At 45.9% G+C, this 14,453-nt stretch overlaps 1 protein-coding gene across 1 annotated transcript; it reads left to right on the top strand.

Moving 5' to 3' along the window:
- The first annotated feature begins 4,604 nt into the window (after positions 1–4,604).
- RCAN1 (regulator of calcineurin 1) lies at positions 4,605–13,467 on the top strand. The gene is made up of 4 exons (XM_007127985.4): positions 4,605–4,912; positions 7,612–7,785; positions 9,412–9,571; positions 11,708–13,467. Exons 1-4 carry the CDS (start codon positions 4,826–4,828, stop codon positions 11,878–11,880), a joined length of 594 nt encoding a protein of 197 aa, XP_007128047.1. The 5' UTR covers positions 4,605–4,825; the 3' UTR covers positions 11,881–13,467.
- The last annotated feature ends 986 nt before the right edge of the window (positions 13,468–14,453 follow it).

The raw sequence follows: 14,453 nt of genomic DNA, 5'->3' as shown, positions 1-14,453 counted from the left end.
ATCTCACATTCACTCCACCACTTCCTTCAGGTCTTGATGTACCCACCTGTCATCTTCTCAGGGACGCCTTCCCTGGCTAGTCTTCCTTCCTCCTTTCCTTCCTTCCTTCCTTTTTCTTTCTTTCTCTCTCTCTGTCTGTCTTTCTCTCTTTCTCCTTTTCCCAGCTTTTCCTATCCCTCATCTCTGCCTTATTCCCAGCACTTACCACTATCTAAACACACTGTATATTTTACCCATTTATCTCATTTCTTTTCTTTTTCTTTTTTCCCATCTAGAATGTAAGCTCCACGAGGGCAGAGGGTTTTGTCTGTCTTCATCTCTGAACCCCCAACACCTGGAACTGTGCTTGGGTGAAAGAACAAATGGGTAGATAGATGCATGGATCGACAAATGGATGAATACCAAGTGACAATCTTCCCCTTTAACCTACAGAGCGATGGGAAGTCACTGAAATCTTTACAGTAGGAGAGGAACGTGATCACGCTCAGCTGCGGGAAGTTTTATGTTGTGGGAATTACGCACTCTTTTGGAGCAGTAAGAAATTGGCCACAGCGAGGCCACTTAGGAAGGTACTGTGGCTGCCTGAAATGGTGTGCAGGAGTGACAGGTGGAGGATGCTACAGAGAACCTAGAGACCCCTCCATTGACCAGTGGGGCACGTAGGAGAGGAAGCCATCCAGGATGCCAGAGGGACTGAGAGCATGGAGATGGGGAAGTACCAAAGGGCACTGCTGCGAGGCAAGCATAGTTCCATGGAATCTGCAGTCAAAGGATCAGGGTGAGTCCTGACTCTCCTCAACACAGTGAGCCCCCCTCTGAACCTCAGTATCCTTACCGATGAAATGGGAACTAGAAACACAACTAACGTGCATCAAGCACTGATTGTTTCAAGCACTGTACAGGGCTCTCTGCCTATGTCAGATTGTTCAATCTTCACTGCAACTGGGAAGTTGATATTAACCGGGTTTCCAAGTGAGGACAAGAGCTGTCCCCTCAGTTAATAACACCGTTTAGACTGGGAAGTGATAAAGGTGACTCAGAGGCCCCTGTGTTTTTCCTGTGTGCAGTGACTTAGGTTGGGGGAACAGCGCTCCGCATTATAAAGGGAAGGGTTACGAATATTAAATAACAGTAAAGCTATCCCATTATCTCAGAAGCTAAAAGCTCCATTAAAACACAAGTTTAATTGGCATTCAAGATAAACTCTCTGGTACCTTTGATCTCAATCAGGTGTGCCATTTTCCCTCCCAGGAGATCTTTTGCAGATTTCTTCTTCCCTCAGCTTTGATTTGCACAGCAGAGTCAGAACTCGGTTTCTCTCTGGGGTCATTCTGTAGAAGGCTTCACTGGTGGCACATTCTTGGCGTAGCTGTAAACTCCTTGGGGTTTATAATGGGCGTGCTGAGGTCATCCTCCCTATGCTTTAAGAGTGCTGTAATGAGCATGATGGATTTCGACATAAACCTCAATTGTTCCTCACTGAAAATAGAAACTTCTTAATGAAAATATGCTCTCACTGCTTGGAGCCGGAGGAAGCAAATGCAGGTTGAAGAGATTCATTTAAGATTTTTTTTGGGGGGGGTGGTACGCGGGCCTCTCACTGCCGTGGCCCCTCCCGTTGCGGAGCGCAGGCTCCGGACGCGCAGGCTCAGCGGCCGTGGCTCACGGGCCCAGCCGCTCGGCGGCACGTGGGATTCTCCCGGACCGGGGCACGAACCCGCGTCCCCTGCATGGGCAGGCGGACTCTCAACCACTGCGCCACCAGGGAAGCCCCATTTAAGATTTTTAATGGCGCGAATGGAAGAAATGCAAAACATCTAAAGCTTTCAGCGAACTAGAGCATTTCATTTCTTCTCTAACTTCTGGTTTCTGTTTTACGATTTTAAGTGCAATTTTTAGTATGCTTTTCAAGAGTTCTAATGAGACGTTGCTGTGGGCCCTGCTTTCTTCAGATCACTTACATCCAACTTGCAAACAAGAATCAAAAAGGTACTCGCCTTTCAAACCACAAGGGAGAGACAAATACCATAGGACGTTTAGAAGTGCAAGTTCATGTCTAATAGGCATGCAGTCGAAGCGTGGACATTCCTAGCAAGAACTGTCAGGTGAGCCGATAAAGGGAAGGCCCTCTGGGTTCAGGGACAGGTGTCTGTCCCCTTGGCCAGCCGGGGCTTTGGAGCACCATGAAGGGTCCGTGCTCTGTACCTCTCACGCCGTGGGAAGCCTGTGTTATTGGACCCTAGGTGCCATCTCTCTCAGGTATACTTTGTGACCCAGTGTTTTTTGCCAGCCTCCAATCCAGCCTCCCTACAGGTGGCCACCACTTTGAGCCCCTTTCTCTGATCTAGAAATGGAAGCACTCAAGCTCCCTAAATATGATTCAGATGGAGCTTACCATCAATTCAAAGACACGAACAGAATTGCATGTTTTGGGAGGCTTTCTGGACAGCCTAATGAAAGATGTATCATTTATCATTTATTTCTAGGAGCAAAGACAGTTGAACCATCTTCAAATACCTCACTATTCCTTTTTGTAAATTTTTAATCCCATCCGTATTAATGAAACCACAGTTGTAAATTTGGGTGAGTCCAGTGCCGTTGTCTCAGATGAACAGAAATGTTCCAGATTTGCCCACACGACTGAGTTGGAGCTTCATGTCATGAGTTTTAATAGGAGGAGGAGGAAAGGGAGGAGGAGATGGTGAAATTAACCTCCTCCTCCTCCTCTGATCTCCTTTTAACCCTTATTTGCCAAGGTGGACTCCAGGAGAAAGAGAAAAGGAGGGACAGCTGCTACGGAGGAGTGGAATGCACTTCTGTGCCTTCTACCTCCCGTGCCTTTCCCCTTGGCCTCCCATACACCCACTGCCACCCCCAGGCCACCACCAAAGCCTGCATGTGCCTCCAGGGTACGCTGCAGGCTCTGCACCGAAATGCAGCCAATCCCAGGGCACAGTTCCCGGAACCAAGCACCACCCAATGGACAATTTCCTCTTGGCGTTTGATCCATGCCATACTATTTCACAGCGTTCGAAACTCTTCTAGAACATATGCACTTAGATCTCTTGAGTTGGCAGTTACGGGTGATTTGGCAAAGCAAACACCATAACTGGTCTCTTGCATAACCCTACAGCTGGCAGCAGGGCACCATGCATGGAGATTAAGCAGTGCTCACTCATCCAAGAAGACTTCGCATTTCCTTGTATGGGGGGATAAATGCTCTGGTTTGTTCTTTCCCATTGCATATATTCTTTTTATTATTGGCTGAGTTTAATGATTCTTTGAAGTTAATTTTTAAATGTGAATAGCAGGATTCCACTTAACTTTTGGAAGCTTAAGAGGCATCTGCCTCTAGACTAGAGAATGTTTTTATAAATAATGAGACTGATTTAGGTGATAATGAGTAGGAAGGACGTAGGGCTCACACTGCCCGAGGGACCTAAACTAGCAAAGTACTTGGAAGTTCAAAGACTTGCAGCCTTTTAATGGGATTAACAAATACATATGACTATATATAAGAGAGATAACCAACAAGGACCTACTGTTTAGCGCAGGGAACTATAGTCAATATCTTGTAATAACCTATAAGGGAAAAGAATCTGAAAAAGAATCGATATAGATAGGTATAACTGAATCACTTTGCTGTACACCTGAAACTAACACAACATTGTAAATCAACTATACTTCAATTTTAAAAGTAATAAAATAAAAAGTTGGAAAAAAAGAGTTGCAGCCTTTTCAAAGAACTGGCATCCTGACATCCAGTGTGCTTCTCCAAGACCAGACATCTTACCTGAAAAAAGGCCAACTGAACTAACTTTTCAATTGCAGTGTACATTCTTTCTATTTCTTCTTCCTTTCCTAATTAAAGCAAAAACAAAAACTTTCAGTCTATGAGTCTCTAAGCTGACAACCTCTGAATGTTTCTTTTCTCAGCTTCAGAGGCTAGATCCTCTAAAATATTTTTGTATCTTTTCCCGAATTTAGCAGCTGTTAGAAAATGATCAAAGTGCTGCATATTCCTGGTTCTCAAATTACAATAAGAAAGTTTTCCAATGAAAATCCTAGGATCTCTTCTCACGTTCTCACTGTGAAATACAAGTGGGAATTAGGACATTCCTCCAATAAAGTTTAATCAGAAAAAAAAAGGCCGTATTTCAAAATGAAGTCCACTTTTTCTTTAAAAGCAGAGTTCATTGACCAAGACTGATTTCAAAATGTTTTCTCTAATACCCCAGCATACGAAACTTTGATTTAAGTGTTCAGGAAATTACAGGGATCAAACAACTTGCCAAGACTTCGGTTTCCAGGTTTCTCCAAGCCTTGAGAGCTCCCTGGAGCCTAATTACTGTTTACTGCTGTAGACCTTCCTCCTGTTCTTCTGTAACATTTTCCATCTTAAGAAGGGTCGTCCCATTCAGCCGAGGAGCCTGGTGACTGAGTGGCTGAATGGAATTACTACCAGTGGAAACTATGCTGCAAGAGGGGTAGATAAAGCAGCTGCAAAGCAAACCTCGGCAGTTTTTTCCATCCTCCCCAAGCAAAGTTAATTAGCATAGGGAAAATGACTAAGGTGTTGACGTCACCTCTTTCCAGTAGAAACTTACACTCTGTCTCTGCCTGCCTGCGAGCAAGTAGGACTTGACTCAGGAATTTGGTGTCCAAACAGGATGCTCTGGAAGCGGTGCTTTTTTTTCCCGGTGGGGGCCGGACCTCGGTGCTTTATAAGTGAGGGCTCAAGAAAGAACCTACAGCGTCTGGTAAAGGAACCTTACTTGGGGCTTGACCGCGGGAATTGCTGTAGCTTTCACTGTAAGAAAGCAAGATGCACTTTAGAAACTTTAACTACAGTTTTAGCTCTCTGATTGCCTGTGTGGCAAACAGTGAGATCTTCAGCGAAAGTGAAACCAGGGTAAGGCTTCTGATATAATGTGATTTTTGAGAGTTTTCAAACTATTATGTTAATTGGGACTATTAGCTGAAATACTTGGTGGGGTATGTGGCTCTCTTGTGGGTTTGGGGGTTTTGAAATACATCCAGAATGCTTTGAGCCTTGAAAATCAAAAGGTGTTGCCTGAGGAATTAACTGTGAAGGAATTTTTAAAGCTCTCAATATTTAAAAACGTCTGCGTCCCTTGACCAGTTAGTAAGGGAGGGTTTGACGCGGTGTTTTTTCATTCTGTGTGGGGTGTATCAATAAGTAAACTTTTGGAGGGGGGGGCTTTTCTGACAGTGAACAGAATGTTTCACTTTGACATTTAGAGTTCCAGATGCTTTGATTTTTATCTCGGGAAATCAATATTGGAAAGATATTTGAATGTGTGCAGTAATTACAAGGGCCTGTCTTCAAGTTTCCAGATTTCTCTAGCTGGAGAAAATGCAGCCATAGCAAATAAATAATAAAACTGGATACATAACTTAAGTGTGGGATGAGTATACCTCCTGGGAAGCAGCTCTCATTGATGGTTATTAATATAATTAGTCATTTTAATTACTATGCTTTTCTTCTTCATTTGATTAAGATGTAAGATTTTCATCAGTAGCTACGAAGCTATCTAATTGATCTCTAACAATATTATATATGAATGAATTCTGTATGTTCTGTTTGGGGGGTGGTGATCATGTTATACCTTTATACCCAAAGCCCTACTGAGACATCGGAAGGTTTGTTTTTTTTTTAAATCAAATTTAACTCCATAACTGTGTACAATGCTTGCAAGCCGGGACTGCAGTTTTTGAACTAGATATTAGAGCATGTTCTACGTGTAAAAGTACTACAAAGTCTACGTATTTAATGTTAGCCTTCTATGAGTAAAATCACTGATTTACTTAATTAAGTAGAGATGCCATCCAATAACTATAATCACTAGGTATTGGTTATTAGGACAAATAAGATTATTTTATAAGAGAATACTAATAGCATAATAGCAACATGAAATTAACAAGATAGCGTGGGTTGTCTTGGGTGCTGGTCCTAAGCCCTGACTTGTATTCTAAAAATATTCCGCAAAGTCATCTCTCTTAAATTATGAGTGATAACTTACTAAGCAGTTGGTCACAGTGCCTATGGATGAGGTTGTGTGAAATTCCAGATCTGCGCAGACACCCTTACGCCCCAGACTTGCCCGCGCTCGGGAGGGATGGAGAGCAAGGCATGCGCAGCCAGATGAAATCGCAGCTTAAACATCTGCTGTGCATTCTTTCTCATTCTTTGCCTCTGCAACACCCCTCGTGGGAGAGTCACAGACATTTCCATCAACTAAAGAGAAGCCGGGGAATTCGAAGAGAGAACGGTTGTGAGCTGCTCCCACTCCCCCTGAGCCACCTGCCTGGTGGAGACACCAGCCAGAGGGAATGCAGGACCTGCCCACAGCCCTGCCCTGTGGACCAGGCACTGACCGACAGGAAGGCCCATCCCCTCCCCCGCCTTCTAGCCCTGAATATCCTGGAAGATGTTCTCCCTTCTTGCCTCCCCTCTGCAGAAGCACCGTGCTCTGCATAGGTCTCCAGGGTACTTGTGGACTCCAGGGCCTCCTCTTCTCACCAGTCACCTGGGTGGAGGGCACGCTGCCCCATCTGGGCTCTCACCATCTGCCCTCCCACCCCCATCTGCCTCTCACCGTCCTCACAGTTGAGTCTGAAAAAAGATTCAGAAAGCTCGGTGACTAAAATTCCCTGCATTATCTTCCTGGAAGTTTCAAGACTGTCCATCACCTCCCTCTCTGGTCAGAAAGGTTGCAGTGGCCTCCCAGGTCCCCCCAAGGGCCCCCGCGCTCAGGACCCGGCCCGGGGTTGCTCCCTAGAGCTTTTCCCAGTAGCTGGTGAACGCTCTCCTGAATCTAGGCTTTGAGTCCTTGAACTCGGGCATTTCAATTCTAAGAGCTCATGCTGTTTCGTAGTGTTCACTAGTTCTTTTAACACTAGAGCTAGATCTGTACATATATTAAAGCCAGCGTGCAGAAGTGGGTTCATTGGCAGAATGTTAATTTTTGAAACCGGTACTATTTTAGAGAGTTAAAAAGTAACAGATTGAATGGGAAAATAATAATGGGAATTTTTTAAAAAACTGCTTCCTTTACATTAAGAAATGCAAAGCCTTTTCATTAACTTCATTGGTTACCAATTCAATAATAATTTTTTTTTTTTGAAATTAGCTCCAGTGCTTTTAAGTCCAAAAGCAATATCTGATGGACAAAGCAATGCCCTGAGCTAAGTGGTGGGATTGGAGTTCATTAGATTGGGGAAGGTCACCGGACAATAGGGTCTGGCAGGCCAGAAGGGTGACAAATGACCAAATGAAAATGTTCCTTCTACTTTAAAAAGAATGTTTCCGTGACTGTAAGAAGTGTTGAAGTATTGGTAATTGTTCAGCTGATTAAATGAATTTAGTAAATCGTACATTCTTAACTTTTGTATAAAATCACGTATATTAAATTAAAAGGGCAGAATCTCCCCAGAGGAGAAAGGTAGGTTCTCTGTCTTCTCTAAGAAAAAAGTTGGAAGTTCTTGACATGATTAATCATTTGGTTCCTCCATAAGAAATGTAATGAAGTCTTCCAGTCAAAGGTCATATGCAGGTAAATTTCAACTCCTTTTATTTTTATTTTTCAGGCCAAATTTGAATCCCTCTTTAGGACATATGACAAAGATATCACCTTTCAGTATTTTAAGAGCTTCAAACGAGTCAGAATAAACTTCAGCAGCCCATTATCTGCAGCAGATGCCAGACTCCAGCTACATAAGACTGAATTTCTTGGAAAGGAAATGAAATTATATTTTGCTCAGGTGAATCGAGTTCATTGATACCCATCCTTCTCCCTCCTCCCTCCCACCCTTAAAAGTAGCTTAGACATCCATTATGTATAGGTTGATTTAAAACGCCAAGAAATCATCTTGAGAAGGGCAAAATTCATACTCGAAATTTTTCATGTCACCTATCTTAAGACATCGGGGTGTATTTGAAAGTGCCCTCAGAGATGACCTTCTTGGGTTGAGTGATGAGGGGAGAAAGAGAGCCTTTCCTGACTCAGGAAGGTGGAGGACCGCAGGGTCGTGAGCGTGGCTACCCTTGACCCCCCGGAACCAGAGCGGGTCGGCTCTGCGCTGGGTCCCCGCAGCCCGCTCACTCCTGGAGAGCTGGTATCTGCAAGCCGGGCCTGCACATCAGCACGGGGCTGCCAGACCCAGCCTGCAAGGAAGAAAATGGGTTCACCAGGCAGGTGGTAAATGCTAAGAAATACTCCTGGTAAGCGGGGGTCCCGGCCCCAGGGCACTCCCGGGAGCTGTGCGGCGCGTTTGCTGTTTCTCCTGCATCACCCTTCCTGCCTCCCCCAGCAACTGCCTTCTAGGCAGCTCACAAAGTTCCATTTGATGATGTTACCGGGGTCTAACAGCTTGGCAGGGGGAAGGGGCAGGGGCTCTTCGGATGCTGCTCCCTGGTGAAAGAGACCCCCCACTGGGGCCCTGAGTTCCCCTTGCCAGTACGGGAGCAGATCCTGTAGAGGGGCTTCCTGACCTTGCGCGAAGGTGAACTTGCCCTTCCAGGGTAAATGAGAGCCGGGATGCCCTGCCCCCTGGTGGTAAGTGCGAGGCGCAGGCTTCAACCTTGGATCCTTAGGAGCAAACTCCCTTCTACGTTTGGTGGGGTTCCATATAAGTAATTACTTGGTCTCTCCACGACTTTTTCTGGTTTATTAAAGTAAATGCATGTTCATTGTGAATTTGTTTTGGGGGGGTGGATACTAAAGAACAATGAAAATCCAAACTGGTAAGATTTTGATGTAAGATCTCTCCAAACAGCCCTCTAATCACTGGTATACATTTTAAGCCCAAACTAGGATCTTGGTCATTGTTCCTTATCATTATTGTTTTAAATATGTATCCTGGAAGGTAGATGTATTTTTCCTTCCTCACTTTTGGCGTCTGATTCAGAGCCCCAGAGGGAGGGAAGCCTGAGAGCGTGGCGGGAAGGAGTCCTGGGTCATCTTAGAGATGTCGCTTAGCCTTTGGAGCGTCTGTGATATGATGTGATGCCACCGTAATATGAGGAGCTGGAAGCAATTGATGCTGAGATCCCTCTTGACCTCAGGGACAGTGCTTTACTCTTCCCATGTATACCAAAATTATCTCTGTATATTTTCTATCAGTCTAGTTCAAGCATAATTACTTGCAGTCCCGGTGCCTGTGAGTCCCTGTCCTGCGAGGGGCCTCTAATCATGTTTGCACCATAATCCAAGCTCCCTTCCCCGCCCTTAGGAACCGTATTGCGATACATCCTTGGGCTGCACCTGTTCAGCTGTCTGGACATGGGTTTGTCCTTCACACCTGTCTTCCGTAGGCTGCCATTAAGTGCTATTGCTGCTTCAGTTCTTCCCCCGAGGAACACCCACCTGCATTTATCTCTCTCCTCAGACTTTACACATAGGAAGTTCACACCTGGCTCCACCGAACCCAGACAAGCAGTTTCTGATCTCTCCTCCTGCCTCGCCGCCGGTCGGTTGGAAACAAGTGGAAGACGCTACTCCCGTCATAAATTATGACCTTTTATATGCTATCTCCAAGCTGGGGCCAGGTAAGCAGTGCCCTCGGGCGGAGAGGGGGCAAGGAGACGTGGAGAGACGGTGGTCAAGGCACAGAGACTCGCCTGCAGCAGGAGTGGCCACGCCCCCACTGCTCTTGGCACTTCTCGCGTGATCAGTGCCGGTGTGTGTTGTGAATAGTCTCTATTTGCTTTCTTCCGAATCAGAGTAACCCATGCCCCCGGGGTGGGAGCGTGCACGCCTGCCTCTGACTTCATCCCTTAGGAAAGCGTGCAAGCTGGTCCAGGGGACCGAGTACCATGACCCCTCTGGGCCGCATCACGTGAATCCATCCCCTCACCCACTGAGCACAGCCGGTGTGAGGGACTCAAGACCCGGCCTCACATCCTGTTGCTCTAAGTGGGGATGAGTGATTGGATTTTGGAAAGGGAAAACAGGCTTTCCCCACTTTTAGACATTTCATTTTTAGTCAAGGTAATTTCATCCATTGGTCTGCTTCTCCCCTGACCTTTTGAATGTGTGAGGGAACAGAGACCCATAGATCATAGTGGAGAAAGAGCCCCAGTCTTTCTCAAAGCCCAATAGGGAGGGGTGCTCCCCTAGTGAGCTTGTCAGGGAGAGAAGAGGTTCCGGTCCTCAGAAGGGACAAAGGTGTGAGCATTTAGGAAGAAAGGTACTCTGGCCTCAGGCTTCTCATCCAGAAAATGGGTATTACCGGGTGGAGTAGTAAACGAGATCATCGTGTGAAAAGCACTTCATATAGTGCCTAGCTTATCGGCAGTGCTCAAAACATGTTTTCTGGAAACAGTGAAATGTTGGAGGTTCCTGTCCTACCTGATAGGGTTTGGGTGAGCTGGCAGGTGCAAGCGGGGGTCTTGGGGTAAAGAGGGTTGAACCCCCCTTCTGCCCTATTCGTGGAGCAAATGCAATCAACGCTGAGGCCATCAGCTTTCTCCTTGACCAGCAATCTGATGTCCCTCTGAGGGGACGGTTTTATTTTCTTGGACCATCAGCAGTTTCACATGGAAAAGATTACATCTCTGTAAACATCGCTCTGACGGAAGTTCCCCCTGTGCTAGAAAGCAAGAATCACATTACTAACTGCTCATCGTGGCATGAAGGTCAAGATGGAAGTGGCCAGCGCTCCTCCTGGCAGCTCCAGGCCAAGGTGTATCCTGCTCCAGAGGCAGGAAGCGCTGCTAGTGGACATTCTTCACCTTCTAGAACCTTCCACTTCTTTACAGACGGCTTGTTTGAGAAACCCTTCTGGAAAATAGGCATAAGAAGATCAATCTGCCCTTAGTTTACTTAGGGCTTATGACCTTGAATAGCCTTTCTTTCAACAGTGGAAAGATGGCAAAGATTTTGCAGATATGGTCCTGTCCCCATGCTTCCTGGATTGTGACCCCCCAGCAGGTAGACAGGGTGTTGTAAAGGGAATCGTGACCAACATTTTGAGTGATCTCTTTGGCCCTCCACCTTAATTCCCCCCTACCCCGAGAAGGCTGAGGCTCTCTCCCCCTTTCCGATGCAGTTACAATAGCATTCCAGTCTCACGTGTGGGGCAGAGAAGAGGCAACACCTTTTTTATGAGTAAAAGCGTCTTGACTGGACCTGATAAAATTCAGGCTGACATAGAACAGCAGGACACTCCTGCTTCAAGGGGTTGAGGCTTGCGTGAAAGAGGATATGGTGTGGTCAGAAATGTTTTCCGAGCACCTGTTTCAACCAGCACACCTGTGCAGGGTTGTGCAGGGCCTGCCCGTGCCTCCTGTCCCTATCGTGGGCTCAAGAGGCCCTTCCCTAACGCCTTTATTCATGCCCCGTCTTTTCCTGAACGGCCGCTCCGTGCACCACACCGGAGAAGTCCTCTGGGTAGCTTAGAGGGCCTGGCGAACATGCTAAGTGTAATTAAAAAATACACTCCTTCCATCCCTTCCACATGCCTGGACTCAGAGTGTCTGATTGAAAGCTGAGTCATTTACGGTGGTGAGATATAGAATGAGCCACCAAAGGAGCACCAATCCAGCGTGTGGCTGCCTGTGGCCCTCAGTCCCCATCGGGTGCCCACAGAAGCCTGGCCGAGCTTCTGTGCACATCCATTTGCTCTTGCTGTTTGACCCCCGGGTCCTTGCCTGAGTTACCCTGCAGTTATTTTCTTTCCCTAGGGGAAAAGTATGAATTGCACGCGGCAACCGACACCACGCCCAGTGTGGTGGTCCACGTGTGTGAGAGCGACCAGGAGAACAAGGAGGAAGACGAGGTGGAAAGGGCGAAGAGACCCAAACCCAAAATTATCCAGACCAGGAGGCCGGAGTACTCGCCCGTCCACTTCAGCTGAACTGGCACCCGGATGAAGAAGCGTTCTGGATCCTACTCACGAGAAGGAATCTTTTACTGTGGAAGTGGCCAGTCACAACTCCGGAGGTGGCAGCCTGTGATCGCTGCGGCAGAAATTCCATGTTGCTCAGAAGAGAATCGAGGCTTTGTCTTCTGGTTCTAACGCTGTGCATCAGTCAATGTTCGTGGCTCCTGGGAATGTCCTGAGCCAATCACTGAGTTTGGGGTGATCGCACAAGGACTTCTGGGAACATCTCGAGAAAACCAATAACGATAGTGTTTTGTACTTGTTCTTTTCTGGTAGGTTCTGTGTTTGCCAGGGGTAGATTGATCCAGGGAGAGCCTTCTGTTTCTAACCAGCCTGCAAGGTAGACTCTCTCTCCCAGTAGGAAAAGGCACCACGTGAAGCCATAAGGTGTCTGGTGCAGAAAGGTTGTGAGGACAGCAATGCAATGTGGAAAGCGTAGTGTCTCATTTTTCCCCCTCACGTTCTAATGTTTGTGCATGTGTATTACTGATTTCCAGAACTAACCTTTGGTCGTATATAGAGGTTATGCCATTGTTGTTTTACATCTTTGGGGAAGATAGGAGAGCATTTGCAAAACCTGTCACCTTTCCAGATTCAATGACTGTCTTTGCAACAGCACACACAGGGGGATTCTACTGGTAATACACCCACTCAGCATCCTATTTGATGCAACCTAGAACTTGTGCTTTTGCAAAAGAAGTCGATCTGAAATTCCTACGTAGCGTTTCGCTTATAAAACTCAGAAAATAGCAGTTTCACTGCCAACTTTTAGTGGGTGAGAAATTTTAGTTTAGATGTTTTAGGTCGGACAATCATTTATTTCTTTTACGTGGTGGTTCATATACATGAGTCATAGCCAAAACCCTTTTCTGGGGGAACTGTCAGTTGAGATCATTGATTTTTTTTTTTTTAACCCCACTGAAACATCAAGATAAACTTGTAAATAAAGCTGATAGCATATATTCATACCTGTGTGCCCTTGGGTGCGAAATACGGCCGTGGAAGACTAGTGTAAGATGTATTAACCTCCCTGTGAATTGTATGTTGTAGAAAACGCCTTTCAACTATTTGACAGGACCTGAGTTCAAAGCATGTGAAGTGGACAGTAGATGTGTGGTGGTATAAGAAGGATGCAGTGCCTTTCCCCATTCATTCCTGACGGAATTGTCATACTAGCTTAAATGTTTGTAATTTTTTTCTAGTTGTCATGTGTGTGTCGGGTCAATAGGTATTCTATTTTGGCCTTACAATACCATAACAAGGTTTGTCCTTTTGAAATACCTAATGCCAAGTAACAATGCATGCTTTGGAAATGTGGAAGATGGTTTTCTTTAAGAAGCAAAGGTATGTGGCTGTTCATATCAAGACGCTGACTGAATGTTCTCAAAACCTTGTTTACAGTACTTGGTGGGGGGCCGGGGCAGATGAGGGAGAGACCATTGCATAGCTGTTCAAGTGTCCCTAGTTAAGTGCTTTTAAACTGGAGAGGCTAACCTCGGATATTTTTTTTAACTGCAATCTATAATAAATCGACACAATATGCTCTTTACGGAAACGTTACCTGTTTGTCATTTTATTTCTAATTGTCAACCTGTGCACCCTTTGAATTCTGCAGTCTCAGAAGGACGCATCCCTTCATCAGTTGGAGTTTGGAAACTCCCAGATCCTTGCTGTGATTCACAGAGGGTCAACCACACTAATGCTGCATCACCTAGGAAAGGGGGAAATGGAGAAAACTGAAATCAGAAGTCTGAGTATTTCCTTTGTCCAGGGCGAGGATACTCTGATGAAAACCCCTTTCGCCAGCAGATCCACTAAACGACAGTCTTTCTGATTGTTCATTTAAGGAGTTTTCTTTCCTGTTAGAAAAGATGCCCATGGACGATACTAAGTTACAAAGGCCAGTTATGTTCCGAAAATCTGTCTGTAAGCCTCCTCTTTGAATCTCACCTGGAACTCTTATTACAAATGGTGGTGAGCTCCTGGCCAGCCCTCAAAGGCCTAAACAACCCCATGTTTATTTGCCGAACTAGAGCAAATGGTGTTAATCTTCATCGAGATGAGCATCAGGCATTTTTCCATGAAAATTCACTTGCTCCTCTGTTTTCCTTGTACAAGCAGCCTCATTCTGTCTTTCGCCAACAGCATCTGCAGATTTTAAATTCATATACGTTTGAGGTTTAGACATGTTGGAAAATCCACATTTCCACCAGATTGGTTGAATCTGATTGTTGAGGAGATTCACTAATGAACCACGGGGGTCGGGGGAAGGGCTGTTATTTGTCATCATGTTGAATAACTAGGAGCCCCTGCAGAGCAGAACTGAATTGGGAAGTGTGCTGGTCCAGGATCCTGTTTCATAAATAACCCTGGAGGGAGTTCCCTGGCGGCCTAGTGGTTAGGATTCCGTGCTTTCACTGCCCGGGCCCAGGTTCAATCAATCCCTGGTGGGGGAACTGAGATCCCACAAGCCACAGGATGTGGCAAAACAAAACATAACATTAATAACCCTGGAATAAAGTCGAATTGTGTTGTCAGTTAATGCA

The sequence above is a fragment of the Physeter macrocephalus genome, chromosome 8 (assembly GCF_002837175.3).
Source record: "Physeter macrocephalus isolate SW-GA chromosome 8, ASM283717v5, whole genome shotgun sequence".
NCBI classification, from domain to species: domain Eukaryota; kingdom Metazoa; phylum Chordata; class Mammalia; order Artiodactyla; family Physeteridae; genus Physeter; species Physeter macrocephalus.
This window is presented reverse-complemented; position numbering and strand designations above follow the sequence as displayed.

Excerpts from the sequence above, each read along its gene's own strand:
- RCAN1 (XM_007127985.4), top strand. The coding sequence starts at position 4,826 with ATGCACTTTAGAAACTTTAACTACAGTTTTAGCTCTCTGATTGCCTGT. Across the intron at positions 7,786-9,411 it reads TGAAATTATATTTTGCTCAG|ACTTTACACATAGGAAGTTC; the intron begins GTGAATCGAGTT and ends CTCTCTCCTCAG. Across the intron at positions 9,572-11,707 it reads TATCTCCAAGCTGGGGCCAG|GGGAAAAGTATGAATTGCAC; the intron begins GTAAGCAGTGCC and ends TTCTTTCCCTAG.